The sequence below is a fragment of the Ptychodera flava genome, chromosome 10 (assembly GCF_041260155.1).
Source record: "Ptychodera flava strain L36383 chromosome 10, AS_Pfla_20210202, whole genome shotgun sequence".
Lineage (NCBI taxonomy): Eukaryota > Metazoa > Hemichordata > Enteropneusta > Ptychoderidae > Ptychodera > Ptychodera flava.
The window spans coordinates 37,898,487-37,918,194 of record NC_091937.1 but is presented as its reverse complement, the minus strand read 5'-3'; the positions used below and the strand labels follow the sequence as shown (position 1 = coordinate 37,918,194).

The window sequence follows — 19,708 nt, the reverse complement described above, 5'->3', positions numbered from 1 at the left end:
ACATCGGTGATCATTTTGTTTTCCTTGTAGGTTCATCCAAATACTGGTAACTTCTATCAGTGAAGTTTTTTCATACTTTGAGGTACTTTCGTCGGGTATGGGATTACCATCATCCAAGGTCTACAGAAAACAGCGTTGGAAGTTGCCTTTAGTGCCATCTCTGAGTGCCGTTCAGAGTGTTAGCTCGCTTGCCTCTCTACTTTGCGTCGTTTCCACTTTTGTGTTCTTGAAGTCAGTGTCATTTCAGAACGGAGACAAGGCCCAGCAAAAGAAACCACGCGCCTCTTCTCTTCTTCGCAATCTTTTCACCCCTCCTTCGAACCGACGAATGGTATGGCCCGTCGCACGATAGGAGCATCAATCTGAGTCATCCGCATCGAAAAGCTGGAGAGTATATAACTTTGGCTACCTACTCGCAACGTATCAAAACAGCACAGGTTGAAGTTGGCTCTATACTAGCAACGAACAAATACAAAAGTTAGTGCAAGATGCAAGCTGCAAACCACACTGGTTGTCCCGTTACTGGAGGCATGGGATGCCCGGCAAAATTCAGCGGTGTGAAGCTTAAAAATTTTGTAAATGGCAGACAGAATATTGACACTTTGCACTCAAAAGCTATAGTGGTAAGTAATGTTGTAGTACTAAGTACCCGCTTACCTACCTTCCTATCTACCTACCGACCTTCCTGCCTACCTACCTATAGTGTCTGTGTGTATGAATGCATATATGTAATAAAAACTATGTTCTGTGCATGTATGTATGTATGTATGTATGTATGTATGTATGTATGTATGTATGTATGTATGTATGTATGTATGTATGTATGTATGTATGTATGTATGTATGTATGTATGTATGTATGTATGTATGTATGTATGTATGTATGTATGTATGTATGTATGTATGTATGCAGGGCTCGAAATTAACTTTTTTCCCTGGTAGTCCAATTGGGCTACCATTTTCTGAAATTGGTAGCCCAGTGACAATGGCTGGTAGTCCATGAATATTTTAGTTTAGGGATACTGTACTCGTCCGAGTATAAGCCCTGGTTCAGCAACACAAAATGGCAGTAAAACTAGGGGCTTCAACTCGAGAAACCCCATGTTATGTGTCACGAACGCTTAATTTATGCCAATTTATGTACATTTTAACACTTTCTATGACTTTCAAAATTGGCTTACAAAATTGCAACTTGAGTAAAGAAAAACATACAAAAAATATTCTCATGATCACTTAAACTAGCATGCCTTGTTACACCCGAGTCTCTCTATACAGAACGTAATACATTGATACTGATCGACAACCATAGATAAAAGACAGCGAAACTCAGCCAAGCTTAACTGACAGTGTTTTATATTACTATTTCAAATCAAACTAATTACACAATCTCTGGATACAGAAGTGACAGTTTTGTGAAATTTCAGCATCAAAACCCCAAAACTTGACACAAGTACGTCTTGTATGCTGCCGATCAACAGCATAGTGTGAACTGGCATGCAAAGACTACACACGGAAAAGCAACTCAACATTCTTGTATCAAACGCTCTGCATCTTGTGAAAACAACAACATAGCAGTGAAAATTGTTAAATAGTCACCAGCAAAAACTCTTCACAGATGAAAGGATAGTTGCTTCAAACAAATGAAACTGCATGTTGACTGCATTTAGCTCGTCCCAAAGTGACGGACATCGCACGCCAGGTATTTCATGTCCCAGGCTTTGGTAGTCCGTGTGGGCTACCATTTCATGGACTTTGGTAGCCCCAGGGAAAAGTTGGTAGTCTGTGGACGCGGGACTACCGCTAATTTCGAGCCCTGTGTATGTATGTATGTATGTATGTATGTATGTATGTATGTATGTATGTATGTATGTATGTATGTATGTATGTATGTATGTATGTATGTATGTATGTATGTATGTATGTATGTATGTATGTATGTATGTATGTATGTATGTATGTATGTATGTATGTATGTATGTATGTATGTATGTATGTATTATAATTATGCCTTCTTAAAAACCACGAAAAGTCAAGGCCACGATAGTTGAGCATTAACCGGTTATTGTTTATTTATATACGTTCTCTTGCAGCCGTCCCACTGCAACAACGACCGCTGTATGGGTTCTATCATGTTCCCGCCTGTCGAGAGAAAAGCTGGCGAGCCCAGGACGAAAGAGGAAACATCAGCCCATGCGAAGGATTTCATCGACCAGTACTATACAAGCATCGACAGGTTTGTATTTAATAAGAAAAGTAATGTTTTCAGTTTGAATGGTTGCAAGGAAGATAATGCTTGAAGCAAGCAAAGTTAATGTTGCTTAGATGATCGATAACCTTTGCTGGCGGAACAAAGAAATACATCTTATTGTATTATTTTTCCCAGCCGCTACAGTTGTCGCATTAATGAACGTGAGGTTAATGAGGGTCACACCTTCGTTATATTGGACGTTCATCCTTGAAAGATACATTTGTCGCATCGAGTAATGTGAGGTTAATGAAGGTCACGCCCGCGTTGAAAGTTTTGTATCGGTAGTATCCGTACGCACAGCCAGAGTTCTGGGACAAGATTATAATTATGAAGACAGGAACAATAAAATATAATACGATTTTCAAGACTAAAAATGTATGTATGTATGTATGTATGTATGTATGTATGTATGTATGTATGTATGTATGTATGTATGTATGTATGTATGTATGTATGTATGTATGTATGTATGTATGTATGTATGTATGTATGTATGTATGTATGTATGTATGTATGTATGTATGTATGTATGTATGTATGTATGTATGTATGTATGTATGTATGTATGTATGTATGTATGTATAACTACAACCCCTTCCTGCAGTACTTTTGTAAGTTTATAAAGATCCTTAAAAGATACAAATTGCATCATAAAGATGAGAGCATCAATCTTTACGGCATCAAATCAGCCAAGAATCAATGACTTGACAACGGGGTCGTACTCTGTTTGTGTCCTTCAGAACCAATACGCCGGAACACAAACATCGCATGAACGAGGTTCTCAGCCTGATAGAAGAGAACGGTGTCTATGACTTGACAGAAGAAGAACTGAGTTTTGGCGTCAAGACAGCTTGGAGAAATGCTCCCAGATGTATTGGTCGAATACACTGGACCAGACTACAGGTAGATTTCATAATGTCAACGTGTGGCGTTAAGGTTAATGGTTACGCTTCCCGAGAGTACACTGCGACAGACTTATCTGCAATCTGATTAAAATCAGATGTAGAGTACGGCAACGTCTATACTTACGCGGTATTCTCTTGCTGTCGCCTCTCACTAGAAGCAACAGCTACAAGAGAGTACCGCGTAAGTATAGCCGTCGCCCTACTCTACTCAGATTGACTTATTACTATGTAATTTATATAGGTAATTGACAACATTGCATCGCAACGGTGTTAAAGACAAACGCAGACTTCCTCATGTTATTTTCTGGTAGGGATTAGAGAAACTACAGAAACGAGGATTTCAAGATGTGATTACTGTATCGTTTTTATTCAGAAATATAAAATTGTGAAAAAATTGGTTTTACATTTTTGTTTTTGTTTTGTACTATGTGTTTATTAATTGAGCTTGGGACATTCTTGTATCTGATTTTTTCATAACGTCAAAAACAATATTAAAACATTTCTGTTGCATTCTCAAACTATATTTTTGGTGAGTAAACGTTGTGATATGGCTTCTCATGGCAGATATTCGACGGCCGCAAAATGAAGACTGCTAAAGAAATGTTTCAGCTCATCTGTAAACATATCAAATATGCAACAAACAATGGCAACCTTAGGTAAGTTACTCCCAATTGGCTGGATGTTAATATATTGCTTTCTATTATTGAAGATAGCGCCAACACATTATCGAATAATTAAGCTGCTCATCAGAGGAAATTCTTCACTCGGATGTATTTTGACATCATTTTCTTTGCCAGTTATGCTAATACGGTTTTTGACAAGATTATTCTTATGCAAAATACGGAATAATCGACTGTGAATGCTTTTTTTATTTTGTACATTTGTTCAGGTCTGCTATCACTGTCTTCCCGCCTCGCACTGATGGGCACCATGACTTTCGAGTGTGGAACGCCCTCATGATTAGATACGCCGGTTACACACAACCTGACGGTTCAATTATTGGTGATCCAGCCGGTGTTGAATTCACAGAGGTAAGAAACTTCATCTACTATAGGGGTGTACTGGGATAAGAAAGGCTGGCAGCCCCCAATCCCCGTTCTTCACGTTCGCTGTTTTTAAAATTTGCTATTCATTTGAAGTTGGTCCATGATAAGTGGGACGATATGTTTCGAGAGCAAAACAGTTTGAGAAACCATAGATAGTGGAGCGGAAGAATGCCTCACTTGAAACAATTGAACACAAATTCACAAACAAGCCGCGCCTTTCTTAACGGACCCAAACGTTCATTGCTTGTGGAAAATCCCGTAAAATACTCCCTTGGGTCATTTGCTGATCTTTTAAAGGGAAAGGCCTCACCGGCGGAATTATACTCCAGTTCTTTGTAACTACGATGGAAGTTTTTAGCATTTGAATTGTGTTGCTTCCGAGCATGGCCATTACGATGAGATCTCCCTTACGCTATATTCTACCTACCTACCGCAGGTGTGCCAGAGGCTAGGCTGGAAAGGACGAGGCGGGAGATTTGACGTGCTCCCTGTTGTTCTGCAAGCCAATGGTGAGAAACCGGAATGGTTCGAAATCCCAAGTGAGCTTGTACTGGAAGTGGAGTTTTCACATCCAAAGTGAGCCATCGATTTTTCTTTCTTTGTTGCTTCAGTGTTAAGTACATTGTAATGTTTCGTGTAAGATCACATCCGAGTAGGTATACACACTGTGACAAGAATTTTCGAAAATCGTAATAGACTTATCTACCAGGGCTTTTTGAAGGCTACTTGATGCACCGAGGAAGCTTATGTGCAAAAACTGTTGAAGATTTACAGTATTCTCTGTAATCTGTAAAACACACTTTTAATCATACCGACTATGCTTGAATTTGTTTCTTCCTACTTGTCGCTGTCGTCATCTATCTACAACTCCTCCCGTTGGCATGTCTGTTTGTCCTATCGTTCGCTCACCTATCCGTCTACTTTCGCGCGCTCCTCACTTTTCGCTCTAAACATTCTTCAAACCATCCGTCTTCCTTACCTTTCATTGTTCCTTCCCGTTCACCAAACTTCCCTGCCTCCACCATTTTCACACTTTTGCCTCTTCTACTTTACAAAAAAGGTACGACTGGTTTGCGGAATTAGGATTGCGTTGGTACGCTTTACCCGGTGTTTCCAACATGATGTTCGACTGTGGCGGATTGGAGTTCACTGGTTGTCCGTTCAGTGGCTGGTACATGAGCACAGAAATCGGAACACGTGATTTGTGCGACGCCGGCCGTTACAACGTCCTTGGTGTGAGTGAAGAAAAATGTCTTCTTGAATTATCAACAATAAATCTTAAATCTAACCGATCTACAAATGTCAGCTTGGGGTTACGTACATAGATGATTTCGGCATAATGTGCTTTAAGAGCATATTTTTGGACCTGAAACTTGTCTGCAATCCTTTTCTTCTAAGTTTGCTCAGGCAAAGTATTGTGCATATCTGTTTTAGACGTCCATGTTCTGATTTGTGAGAACAAATGTAAGAAATTATAGAAACCGGTGTTCATATTGGATTAGGTTAGGCGTTGAGAAACTTTTACAATGCTGTTTGAAGTATATACACGACTGCCAGGGATCTCCTTGCGTAGAAGAACATGAATGTTATGTATTAACCTTTGTTACCCTCTACCGACTGATACAAGTTCACCGTTCATTCCTTTTCGCCTTTCCAGACTGTTGGAAAACGCATGGGACTGGATACGAGTAACACATCAAGTTTATGGAAGGACAAAGCTTTGGTTGAAGTCAACATTGCTGTGCTGCACAGTTTCCAGGTAATCGGTCAATGGATTATCTTGTGTCGCATACTGCCGGTCGGTAGCAAATGACTCGAACTCAGAAAATCAGTCAAAGATAATCATCTGTTCTTTCTAGCTAAAAATGTTAGGTCGTGCAAAGTGGTACAAAGTGCCTGCCCTTGTTAAAGGTATACAGTCACCTGTAATATAAATATGCCCATATATGGTCAAAGGGGAGTTCCTTGCTATTAAAATGCCCATGTGAGGGCGCTGTTTTTAAAAATCGGCCACCCGCTTAAAATCTGTGATTGGTTAGATTTTCCATGGTAACTGTGGCAAAATTGGAACAGGTGACAGTATACCTTTAAGGTAGAATGGGCATAGGGGACGGATATTTAGACTGTAAAGCTTTTACAATAGGCCTACTATTCTCGTTTACGCAATGTGCTGTCATTTGAAACTCTGAAAGTAAATGAAGTTCTCAGCAGATCATTTTTGTAAACATTGAAAACCTACTTGTCTCTAAATGGCAGCCATTTTGGATATGAAGTCATTTCGAATGTCGGAAAATTTAGAGCAATGTGTTTCCGTGGTACCACCGATTTTTATCCTCTATTTTGAAAGTTTGCTTGAAGAAAGTTTAGGCAAAGGTTAAAGTCTTTGATGTATAGGGCGTATGCTACATTAAATGCCAAAACTTCATGTTAAAGAGGAAGTAATATCGCTCTCTCTCTCTCTCTCTCTCTCTCTCTCTCTCTCTCAGAAAAAAAACGTCACGATAACTGACCACCATCAAGCTTCAGAGCTTTTCGTCAAACATATGGAAAACGAACAACGCCTACGTGGCGGTTGCCCAGCTGACTGGGTGTGGATCGTGCCGCCGATGTCTGGAAGCATCACCCCTGTGTTTCATCAGGAGATGCTGTTTTACAAGTTGAAACCATCCTATGAATATCAGGTGTGAAATTAAGACGAATTTGATATCAGCGCAGAGTGCTTTTTCGTTTTAATAAAGTGTGATGTTGAGTAAATGCAGAAAAAATGTTCCATCCCGATATTTCTGATTCAGTGTAATTGGAATTATGGCAAACAAGCAGAATGACCCACCACATGCCTTATATAGCGGAGTTGATACAGCGATAGAGTGACTGATGTTACTATATACATAACCAACTGATTGCTTAAGAAGTTTAATGACATTTCGTCATGATCTCTTTCCCAACTTTTTATCAAGGATGACCCTTGGAAGCGCTACAAATGGAATGATGGCTTGGACTACAGAAAGAAGACATTCAGAGAAGCAGCCATGTAAGATTTCCGTTGTTTAGTTTTGATGCAATGAATTTTATGATCAGATTTAGTTTTGCTCAAAGTGAGTGAAGCTTTGAGTTTCACAACAAGACTATTGCAATTATGTGTCAAGGCAACCTCAATCAGCTCGGCCCTGTCACTCGGCGAGCTGTCCCATGACCCTTGAGAATTTTAGGACACATCGATCCACTACGCCGAACACGTCAGCGTGAAAAATTCGCACATAAACCTCCTTTCAAATGAAAGAATTTTCAGTCAAAACGCCTTTCTAATTTTACAACATGAGTGTGTCGTCACGTCAATATTAAGTTATGATAAGGCACATTCGTTTCTTTTCCGATCAAGAATATAATGAGAGTAATTTATTTTCTCTCTTCTTTGCAGCGCCGTGCAATTGTGTGCGTCACTGATGATGAAAGCCATGGGTAAGCGCATAAAGGCAACCATACTATACGCCACCGAGACCGGGACATCCGAAGCTTTCGCAACATCACTTGGCCAAATGTTCAACCACGCTTTTCATGCGCAGGTAAGGGCGGGAAGAGGCTCTCTTCTTGTTTACGAGGCCATGCGTAAATCTGAAGCAATGTATACACAGTATACAGGTCATGTACATCAACAGATTTCTGCATTTCGCCTTGCACTTTTCTCTGTGCTACGTAAAAACGTTCTGTAAAGAATTTGTGACCGAGAAGGTATCTGAAGATTTTTACATTACCGTCTTCAAGTTGTCAACGTTTTGAGGAAATCGTTGTGCCTTTCAAAATTAACCAAAACACAAACAAACAAATACATACACACGTACATTTTGGCTATGAAATATGCTACGAACGGATCGGTTACTGGGATAATAAGTTGGTAATTCACGGTTAAAAGATATGTGAGCACGAGTATAAACGTCCATTACAAATCTTCAGTCTGTTGATTGATTAATAGAAAATACATAGTCACTTCGTCACTTTATGTAATCTATAATCAGGCACTCGTACATTTTTTTCTGTAACAGGATATATCAGATCATGTCAAGTCACAGCGACCTCGGAGACACGATTTTGAATTTTAAAAATCCTAAATTTTCTTTTGATCATTAGGTATTTCTTTAATCTTCATTTATTGTTCCTTCTAAGGTGATGTGCATGGACGATTATGACATAACAAATCTAGTCAAGGAAAGATTACTCATGGTTGTAACCAGCACATTCGGGAATGGCGATGCACCTGCCAATGGAGAGGTATGTGAACCAAATACTGTACTCGACGCGGTCAAAGCATTGTTTCCCGCCACTGTATTTCAAACATGTCGGCAGCTCTTGTGTTGGCGGGAATAAGGTCATCATGTCAACTTCGTTTCCCTGTAACAGTTGATTAGCAATTGAACAAAGATTGTAATAAAATTAAGATGTTTGAATCATTTTACTGTTTTAATTCAAAGCAATATTTCATATCTTTCAGAAATTTGCGAAGTCTCTGCGGGGCTTTGGAGGATTTTTGGACAAGTCTGAAAAACGGTAGGTAATAAAGTAACTGGGAAACTTACATTCAAGCTATAAAGACTGCGTCAAAAACTTGATATTATTAATATGCAGCACTCGATCTAAAAAAATTATATTCTCTCCAGTCGTCATCATGTGAACTGTACGCTCAAAAAAATTTCATTGTTTAATTTGCAATAAATATAGAGATAGGGCATTAAAATACAATTAATTACATATTATGCGAGGCAAAATATTGGCAAAATGGCCAGGAACTATTTTATCTAATCGTTCTTGGCATGATGAGTGAAAAGTCTGAATATCACCTACGGAGGATTTAAGGTTTTTTAATTTTCTTTCATAGTGAACCCGCCATCATGGCAGAAAATAACAACAACAACAGCAAAGAAGACAGGCAAAATGGACCTGGAGTGTCTGACAGCCACAAACTCGGTGGAAATTTGGCAAATCTTAGGTAAGCGAGAGAGAGAGAGAGAGAGAGAGAGAGAGAGAGAGAGAGAGAGAGAGAGAGAGAGAGAGAGAGAGAGAGTGTGAGAGAGAGAGAGAGTGTGTGTGTGTGTGTCAGTCAAAATTTTGTTTCAATTCTCAATGATTAGCCTTTTCATTGTCATTGTTAAAACCCCAGCAAGCTAGATGAGCTGGAGCTCGACTAAATATACATCTTACCTGTTACCGATGAAAAAGTATACCAGGAAGGACCAAAGGGTCTAAGGCATATGACTCAACGGTGACCCTGATATTTTTTTCTAAATTTGGTAAGAGAATGGTTGAAAGTTTCATTGTCGAATGCTGGAGCAAACTTTAGGTAGTTCTCTTTGAAGGTGCAAACCATCATGACTTTAATAACAGTAATAAGGATATTGCCTTTGTTTCGCAAAACAGCCACTGAAATTCAAAGATGTATCTTCAGCCTTTCCTATTTCAATGTCCTTATGTTTAAAATTTTGACAGATTTTCCGTCTTTGGACTCGGATCAAGAGCCTACACAAACTTCTGTGCTTTTGCCCACACTGTCGATTCCCAATTGAGTTATCTTGGCGGGACGAAAATCCTCGATATCGGTGAAGGTGACGAGCTGCGAGGGCAGGAACAGTCCTTCAACAAGTGGGCTAGAGAGGTTTTCGCCGCAGCCTGTGGTGCCTTTGACGTCGGTGAGGGCGTTAACATCAAGGAAGCAGGCGGAATTCTGTCTTCTACCGACCATCGTTGGGCGCCGGGTCATTTCAAGCTGGTCAAGACGGACGCCGATGAATCGAATCTCTGTGAAACCTTGTCCAAGTTGCATGGCCGTAAAGTAATGCCATGCAAGTTGAATGAAAGGAAGAACCTACAGGCAGAAAAATCGAGGTAGGTATTTTGGAAACTACAGAAGATAAATCACAGGGACAATAGCGCTGTAGCTGGTGACGGTATTTTCATTATTTTTTTCAATCAAGCTAGTGATTGTTTTATCCATCTTTTAGTAGGTTATGTAACATATTAACCTAGTTCTTGCAAATATAATGAATCAAGTTTTTACAAAATGCAATATCGTTATTGACAAATATATTGTTGTCAGCATTGAAATAAAGTTGCCGACAGTATATAGGACGTTACAATATGCACACACGTATGTATATTGACGAGTTGAACACTGGCATGTTGACATGGTTTTCGAAGAACCCCGAGAAACTGCTTGAAAGTATTTCTATAGTACGTACGGGTGATACAGATGTAATTGGCCGGTCTAACATTACGAGCATTCTGATCTGTTTGACCTCTGACGAAAGCAATTAACTAGACTGCCTATTTAAATGATTCTTCCAGTCGATCTACGATTTTGGTGAAGGTTGACACAAAGGAAACCGATTTTAAATATGAACCAGGCGACCACCTGGCAATATTCCCGTCCAATGAGAAGCAGCTGGTTGACAAAGTGCTGAAACGCATGCGCAAAGAATCGATTTCACCAGATGTGCCAGTGAGTGTACAGTGTTTACAACAGCAGGATGAATCAGGTAAAATGTGCCATTTAATATTGAAATATTCAGAACCACTTTCCATATGAACTCTAGACACACTCCAGGCATTTTCAGTGCTTCCGGTATGTTTCAGTCCGTTCAAACCCCTGTCGATCATGCTGTTTCAAAACCTTGGTCATATCTAGAAAGACGATAGCTCTATTTGTCTATCTGTGCTACCCGTGTCTATTTAAAAGACTACGTTTGCTCCGTTGATGCATCAGAATAGTCGATGTTCAACCAAAATATGCAGCTCGTGCAACGGTAACAAGTATCGCCAACTTTTATAAATCATCTTTGCATCTGATATCCTACGATTAGGGAGTGCACGTTAGGCGACTTCTAAATATATTTACACATCTCAGGTTCAAGGTCTGTGGTATCTGAAATGGCGAAACATACTCTTTCAAATCATAAGATTAATTTAATTTTAATATTCAGATTTTGACAGTGATTGGGCCAAGGTAAACAGACTACCTGTCTGCAGTTTGAGAACCGCCCTGACGAAATACCTGGACATTACAACGCCACCAACGCCTCAGTTCATGCAGGTATTATCCACAATGTGCACCAGAGATAAGGAACGCAAAATTCTCGAGCTTCTTGGAGAGGTATATACTTATTATTTTGTAATTCTTGAAATTGTCTCGTGTAAAACTAGAGAACAGACATTCGTGTAGATACGATCCACCATTGCCTAAGTCCATAGGTTGTTCTGTAAAAATACTCTAACTTTCTTGCGGCAAGAATTCACACGCACTTTACTTACAGAGAAAGAAACTTTGTGCGCTCATAATAATTTTACTTGTTGTTCGACCATATTTACACCATCTTATTGAAGAGTTGTCATTACACGAAAACGAAAAACAAAACAGTCTTAGTGTGTTTGGCGAAAGGGTTTTTCGTCCTCAATATAGCATGGGGAAAGCACGAGCGACAAACACGAGGAAAATGGAGTGCATGATCCTTGCTCTGAATATTCATCACTAATGATAGTTAATACCAACGAATCTGCGATCTTGAACTAGACTCATTAACAATAAATATTTGCATTTGCATGAGGGAATAGTATCGAGTCTTACTTCGAGTTATTTCAGAAAATACCAAGTATTCTTCTTTCATTTTCAGGGCAACGAGAATTATGAATATTGGAGTGTAGACAACGTTCCCAACCTGGCTGACGTTCTGGATGAATTCCCGTCCATCAGGTTAGAACCGTCCTTCTTACTCACCGAGCTACCGTTGATGAAACCCCGCTACTTCTCCATCAGCTCATCACCGAACGTCCACCACGATGAAATACACGCTACCGTAGCGGTCTTGCAGTACAGGACACAGGGTAAGACTCGTATATTAGCCATGGAAATTTTAAATATTACAGTTGCTCGTTACATTATTTAATTCACTAACACAGTATCTCAATTTTGTTTTTCGTGTTTTCACTAAAGTCAATATTAAACAGAAACAATGTAAAAGTTCGGGAAAACCTTAAAATATTACAAACAAGTTTCTCTGTCGATAGAGGGAAAGTTTAAAACACTGAACAGTCTAAAAGCTACGAACGTGTATTTCAGTACAGATAAAGTTTAGTGTTTTCTACATTTTGTTGAAATGAATTTACATTAACGAAGTGGATAATTCTTTGGCTTAGTCACGCAGTATAGGTTACTCTGTTAGTTCAAGCTATATCGGTAAAAAGAGAGTGTTGATAGAATAGCTCATTTGTGATTCCATTTTCCAATTTCAAATTATGCCCGGGATAATAAATACAGAAAATAAACAGTTATCTTACCTTCCACAGATGGCAAGGGAAAAGTCCATAATGGTGTTTGTTCTTCCTGGTTGAATCGAATACAGAAAAAGGAGATCGTACCATGCTTTGTGAGGGCGTAAGTATATCCTGTAGTTTCAAAATTGGACTGCTCGTTCCCTTTCCATTTGCACACACATATATGCCATCCCTACAGTTTAGAAGCAAAATCAAATGATAGATACATTCTCAATGTCAAACTTATTCTATAAAGCTTCTGAAAATCAGGTGAAGTTTGGTCAGTTTCCAAACTTAAACTCAATCAAAGCAGTAATCACTTAAGGCTGGAAACTTTTCAACTTTTTCCTATACCACATTCAGCCAACGCGATAATGTGGAAATTCCAAATACAGTATTGTTCATACATTTCATTAAAAATATCACACTGTGTTTTGTTTTCAGTTCACCATCGTTCCACTTGCCGATGAACCCGTCAGTTCCAATCATAATGGTGGGCCCTGGAACAGGCATAGCTCCATTCCGTAGCTTCTGGCATCAGCGCAATTATGACATCAATCGGTCTATTCAGACTGGTAATGACGTCAACTTTGGTGACATGACCTTGCTGTTTGGATGTCGAAATTCGCAAATGGACGACATCTACAAAAAGGAGACAGAATATATGAGAGAAAATCACGTCCTTACCAATGTCATGACGGCTTTGTCAAGGGAACGTGGCCAACCAAAGGTATGAACTTCGAATAATTTATGCAAGTACAAAAAATATCGACGAAACATCCGGACAAAATGCCAGTTTCATGTAAAAATCACTTGGCTTTAAATTGACTACGTGGGCAACCACGATCGCCGGATTGTTCTGGCCAGCAGCCTGGCTTCCTATGAATCAGTTTAACGATTCGCACACAACAGCAGCTTGAAAATTAACTATTTATACAATTTTCTTTGCATTTTTTATCGATCATACTCAAGTGCCTCAGTATTAACCATTTTATTGCTTTCGTAAGGTACATCCAATGAAACCGTATACCAAATATATTGAATAAACGCAATCACGCTTTTTGATGATGCAAACCACGATTCTTATTCTTTCAGAAATACGTACAAGATCTCCTGAAAGAACACGCACAGAAAGTAGGCAACATGATCGTCGACCAAGGAGGACACTTCTACGTGTGTGGAGATGTCTCCATGGCAACAGATGTATGCGATACCCTCAAAATAATACTGGAGATGACAAAGGCGATGAACGAGACACAAGCCAAGGAGTACATTGCTACAATGAAGGTATTGACTGGTTTATAGCGACCGCAAAATTTCATCTACTTCGCCATATTTTGGTGATATTCTTACATGCGTAACTAAAATCAAAATCAGTGATTGGCTACCAAAAGTATTTCGTCATTTGACCTATTAACCCTAAATCCGTAGACATGTCCACCATTACCATTTATAAAGATGGGTTTGGACCACTCAGATCATCTTGAGTATGCAAATAACTCTTACAATATGTTTAAATAACTGTATATCATGTGGCACGACTGTTACAGTATTATTCAAATGCCAGCATGATGTATAAAATAACTTGGTTTGACATAAGATAATGCATTTTTACAATTCACTTTTCACTCAATCTTTATCTAATGATGGTAATTCGAGACTTGACGTCAACATACGTATTTCTTTGTCCTCTCTTTCCAGAATGACAATCGATACCACGAAGATATATTTGGCACCAAACACAAAACAACACAGGAACTTAAACAGAGATATCTGCAAAACGTAAGTTTCTAAAGAAGTCCTAATGCAGATTCGTTATGTTTCAGCCTCAAATACACACATCTTTACACACGGAAAGATACTCTTTACAAACACGAGCAGGGCCTCATTTGATTTGATGTCTTTAGGATATTAAAGGTCGTGTTATAAATGCTTCATGTACAAATGTCGCAGTTCAGTACGCCATCCAGCACTTGTTCATTAAGTTGATATTCGTATGAACATGGCACGATTGACGCAATGACTTTTGATGTAAATCTTTAGCTTAGCGTGGAAATGGCGATTCGTGTTATGATGACACACAGTACCAACCCGTGTGAACTACTATATACTTGTAGGGCTCGTATTCTTCACTACACAATATCTTACTTTACGATGGCGTCAGTGCCTAAAAGCACTTAACTATATGAAAATCACAAAATCAAAGTATAATGACGAAGGTTGTGACACTATTAAACCCGCAGAGAAACTGCTATACTTGTATGCCAATTGATATGTTTGACTGTGTCAAAGTATGATAAGCTGCCTTTTATTGATCGCCATCGCGTGAAGTTTGCAATCGTAGGATCAAAGCTTTGAAATGTCTTGAATAAAAATCATTTAGTATAAAAAAGTTTGCAAGCGTATAGTGCGACATGAAACTCAGAATAGATCCTCGTATTCTTGATATTTGTGATTATAACTTCATAATTTTCATTTTCTTTTTCAGAAAGAGACCATTCCATATCTTAAGACCAAGACTGGTCGCTCATCATCGCTCTGCCTGGTAATGTAATCGGTGCAAATTCTGCTTGAGAACACCAAGATCATGACAATTCTAAGACCTGGTCGTTCCGATAGAAACCCGTTTTTCTTGCACGAAAAACATAGCAAATCCCAATTTCAAAAGAGAAATATTTACATTTTCTGCAAAAAGTAGACAATTGCTACATTATGAAGATTTTTATTTTGAGGGGAAGGGAATACTATACGATACTATACGATAGAAGGTTTGAATGGTGAAACCAAAATTGTTGTCAGATAATAACATGAAATTATCGCAATAGAGGAATGCAAGCGCCTAGGTTTTCCTAAATGCCTGGAGTAAATGTTTGTCGTAGAACATGTCAAGATATGATCGATAGAAATACTAGGAATGCTTGCTTATTTGATACCACACAAAGTCTACAAGCTGTGTTGTACTAGTCTCCTATTTCTCGCTAGCTGATTTTGTGCAATTAATAACTCGATGATTCTTAGTTGCATTTTATGTTTTGACGCACAATGCTATTTTATTTTTTCATTCTATACTCAGAGTATATTTTGTATCATATCCAAGAAAGTATATTGTTATTTGAAAGTGTAATGACATAAATTTAACATTCTAATATGTGATACGCCGCTAATAAGCCATGTACATGCAATAATGGATTTTAACTGCTTTTATAGGATGTGATTTCTACTGAATTGAAAGTACTTCTTGAAATTTGAATTCACAGCTTCTGACTTGTATGTCATGCTAACAGAGCGAATTTTCCGGACAAAATGTTCAATTCAAAAATTCTACTGCCGCATAAACTGAAAAGACTATTGCATTATATCTTTTGTAAAATATGTAGGATTTAGATAAGACGGAAAAGTTGCCAGAGTTATCAAAAGGAATGTCGTGAGATTATAAGAACTCTTCAGCTGCTTAAAAACTCCACAAAGTCATCACCGCATTAGCAATTTCTATTCTTTCCTGAGCGTGTTCGAAGACACCATTGTTTTCTCAAATGTTGTGCCTGTTTCACGTTGGATTGGGTTTTTGGTTATTTCTGAAGCCATTGTGGGTCCACCATGTGAAATCCGGCAAAAGTGGTACATGGTAACTATTTGCCATGGCAAGGCGCTTTAGCATTGTTTATAATATCGAAACCTTTGAATTAGTCTGATGCAATTTCTTAACGAAGCAAAGTTACCTATTCATGTCATAACTTTGGCTGGAGTTTCTTGATCAATAACTAGCTTATGTTATTTCGCACCTGAAATGCACTGACACTGTATGCTTATTTGTCAAACCTCTTCTACAACCCGTTCATGTCCCTCATTCAGTTTCTGCTGAGGCATTTGACGTCAAATTTGATTTAAAGAGGAAAAAATATGTAAAGTTATGTTGTAACCATATATTTGCTTGACTCATTGCTAGATATACCTTTACCCATTTTATTCTCTTTCTCTCAAAATTGAATTTTGACTGTGATGACTTAGCAAAAACCCAAATGAGCGAAACCCAAGTAACATGAGGATGTGTTTTCTGAGGTCCTGGTTAAATAACTGATTATTGAAGGGTGATACGTGTATTTGTATGATGTCTTTAGACAAGGTTTTAGCATAAATCTATGACTCGCTGATATAGTTCCACACCCAAATTAGCATTCAAGTCGAATTTACATAAATTGTAAGGAAACGCCAACCAAAATAATGATAGCTTTCGTTCATTGAATCTTTTCTCTAGCGCTATAATAGTTCGCCTTTTGATAGTGAAATTGAACCTGTGCACAGGAAACAGGCGTGGAAGAGTGGGGAAAGGAAAATAATAGGGTTTTAAAGCTGAGTAGAACACAGATTAAACAGAATGTGTATCGTATCAAGGTCTAGACCAAAGTTTTTGTTGTTTTTCAAGACAACAAAATCAATGTAAGTACCATGTACTCTGTTGATCAGTGAGCCCCAAACAACTTGATAACCGTGTGATTTGGCGGAGAATACAAGGTTGCACCTTTATTTGTTTACTTTAAGGTATTTTTGTGCCGGAAAATTTTCAATAATTTGAACTGAAAAGCGATTTTTCAATCTGACAAGATGATATTTAGTTTACCAGAAAGGTAATTTATGTATTTCCATGTGTAGACTAAATTTAGCCATGTGACAAGGATTAAAGCTCGCCTGGTTTAAGCATATGGCGTATTATTTCAGGAAATTATGAAGCGAAGGTGTCAAAATTTTGATTCAGAGGAAGTGTAATATATTATGCATAAGTTGAGGTCAACACAGTTTACAAATAGATGTATGTAACTTATCGATATAATAAAAATATAGCAAAAAATTTAAACTTAGTTTTTCAATAGTTTAGCTGTACGCAGTGGATAATTAATACGTACCTGTATTCTCTGTTTCAATCGATGCATGCCATATATATTCATTTCTTCCTTACAAAATTGTTGCAAACTCACCTCCTCAGTTCTTGAAATAAGTCACCCGACAGAAAAACAATGCGTAGTTGAAAACAGTCACCATGGTCATGTGATTAACATAGCTCTAACCATGCAAATATACCAACGTATTTTGCGTTTTGCTCATTAGGTTTTGCTGGGTCATTATTAAATTTGGTTTTAAAAAATGCTATTAAATAACGTTTGAACAATATATTTGCTTGACTTATTGGTAGATGTACCCTTGCTGCAATCTATTTTTATTCGTCTCCTCTTATTATCGAATTTTGACTGTGACAACTGAGCAAAACCCAAATGAGCGAAACCCAAATACATTAGCGGGTGTTCAAAAACTCTTTTTTGAGAAGGGAAAGTTTGCCTTTCATCTCAAATTATTGACAATTTCGTGAAAGACTAAAGATGATCAAAATATTATCTGTTATGGGTGCAGACTTGCCTTAAATAGCACAAAATGGAGGTAGTTCAGTTGCACATACAAACACACACACAAAGACACACAAACACAAACAACACAAAAAATTAAAAGCAAATGAGGTTGAGAGCAGAAACGATTTTATTGTAGCAAAGACTAGCTGATGTAGATTACCTGATACTTAATGCAGAAAGCTGCTGATATTTAAAACACTTTCCCCATTCCTTTCCACCCTGGAGTCTTTGTGCACAGGTCTTATCACATCATTTCAAATAACAGGAAGAACACCAATAGGGTTTGACTGTAACTTTTCATTTTGCAAAGGATGGTAAAAATTCTAGTTTTAGTGCTGAGATAGAGCACCATGATGGTCTTTTATATTTTTCTGTGGAGTCAGGTAGTGGAGGAAACAACAAAGGAAGTATCATCATAAGTACAGAAATATTCAGTCTTGTGCCAGAATCATTTTCTCTCGTATCTTTGATACACTTCATGAAGTGGAGTTTAATACAACGTTTTCTGAGCTCTTAACTAAGGCAACCGACAGGAAATGAAGAAAAATGCCACAGAGGGCAGCATTCAAAATTCGTATTTTGATGGGAAAGTTTGCATAAATCTGGAGAATTCAATTGAAAAATTTGGCAGATTTGTACGATCCAGATTTTCCATTTTATTAGAGCAAACCTGTCTGTAGTTCAGCTTACTATTCCGTATAGTCGTTAATAAGGGCATATGGTCGTTTTTGAAGTAAAATATTCTTCAAATCTATCTTCCTGAACTGACTATATACAAGATCTGACAGTCCTAAACGTCATGATGGAAATATGCAAATTATACCTCTACTATGAAGATGTTAGGTCCCTTACATGTAATTACATTGCCATGCACTTTAACGATATTTTCCTAGATATTTCGTCTAAGATACAGGCAAATCTACTTCCTAAAGATATGTTGTTATGCGCCGTACAATTCTTTAATTTTGTTTGCAATTTGGAATTGTAACTGAATGTGTCTATGTATGATGATTGGACTCTTTGCTGCTGGTAACTATTCGTCTTCAAAAATTGCAATCTTTATTTTCGAAATATTTTACCCTCTGTCTAAGAACTGTTTTAACTGTTTTGCAACTGAATAAATGATGATGAAGTGCATGATTTTTGCCCGTGTCGTGTTTGTTTGGAAGAAATTGCATGTTTATTCAGTATGGATACAGTGTGCCATACTGCAGTAAAATCCTCTCACAGTTTCTGAACTATCACCGTTAAGAATGATGAATATTTCTTCGAGGGGAACCGACCAGCTTATTTTCAGAAACATGTGAATACGATGTTCTTATGTGTTCGATGAAAAGTGAAATCCGCAGGGGGGAAATACGTAGGTATTTTGAAATTTCCTCCTGTCAGAATTTGAAAATGTCCCGTTTTCCTTGCCCATCTCCTCATTCTCATCATAAACCTCCCTCTCCCCCTTCTCTTCAAAAATATCCCCATGGCCCTCCTACCGTAACGGAAGCTCCGTTTTTTGCTATATCAATACTTTTTGACCTCTTGTTTCCAAACCTCAAACAAAACTGAGTTATATTCCATGCCTGTGAAGAATGATTCCCTCAAATTGCTTCCCAAGCACTGCAATGAAGTTTAACGTTCTCTGCTCGCTATTAAATTTAAAAACAGGCACCAGCCTGGCAAGAAATAAGCAGGACAGCTTTTTACTTCAACAGCTTTTTGCCGCTCGTGTTCGCCACAATACTGTGTCAGAATGACACACCATTCTTCAGACATGTATAAATATCAAAACAGAATAAATTGAAGTGAGGAATGAACTTCAGC

The 19,708-nt window shown here is 38.2% G+C and overlaps 1 protein-coding gene across 2 annotated transcripts in view; it reads left to right on the top strand.

Annotated features, from left to right (window-relative positions):
- LOC139142700 (nitric oxide synthase 1-like) overlaps positions 1-19,030 on the top strand; it is a 38,661-nt gene extending 19,631 nt beyond the window's left edge. For both annotated transcript variants that reach the window (XM_070712764.1, XM_070712763.1), the window contains exons 2-24: positions 31-623; positions 2,091-2,233; positions 2,989-3,151; positions 3,718-3,809; positions 4,043-4,184; positions 4,636-4,775; positions 5,260-5,434; positions 5,857-5,958; positions 6,686-6,880; positions 7,157-7,230; positions 7,618-7,762; positions 8,361-8,465; positions 8,686-8,741; positions 9,070-9,180; positions 9,678-10,073; positions 10,533-10,723; positions 11,168-11,337; positions 11,855-12,065; positions 12,528-12,615; positions 12,939-13,224; positions 13,590-13,781; positions 14,196-14,276; positions 14,983-19,030. In XM_070712764.1, coding sequence (XP_070568865.1) covers positions 489-623; positions 2,091-2,233; positions 2,989-3,151; positions 3,718-3,809; positions 4,043-4,184; positions 4,636-4,775; positions 5,260-5,434; positions 5,857-5,958; positions 6,686-6,880; positions 7,157-7,230; positions 7,618-7,762; positions 8,361-8,465; positions 8,686-8,741; positions 9,070-9,180; positions 9,678-10,073; positions 10,533-10,723; positions 11,168-11,337; positions 11,855-12,065; positions 12,528-12,615; positions 12,939-13,224; positions 13,590-13,781; positions 14,196-14,276; positions 14,983-15,048 — 3,459 coding nt within the window. In that variant the 5' untranslated portion in view covers positions 31-488 and the 3' untranslated portion in view covers positions 15,049-19,030. The remainder of the gene's footprint in view (positions 1-30; positions 624-2,090; positions 2,234-2,988; positions 3,152-3,717; positions 3,810-4,042; positions 4,185-4,635; positions 4,776-5,259; positions 5,435-5,856; positions 5,959-6,685; positions 6,881-7,156; positions 7,231-7,617; positions 7,763-8,360; positions 8,466-8,685; positions 8,742-9,069; positions 9,181-9,677; positions 10,074-10,532; positions 10,724-11,167; positions 11,338-11,854; positions 12,066-12,527; positions 12,616-12,938; positions 13,225-13,589; positions 13,782-14,195; positions 14,277-14,982) is intronic.
- The last annotated feature ends 678 nt before the right edge of the window (positions 19,031-19,708 follow it).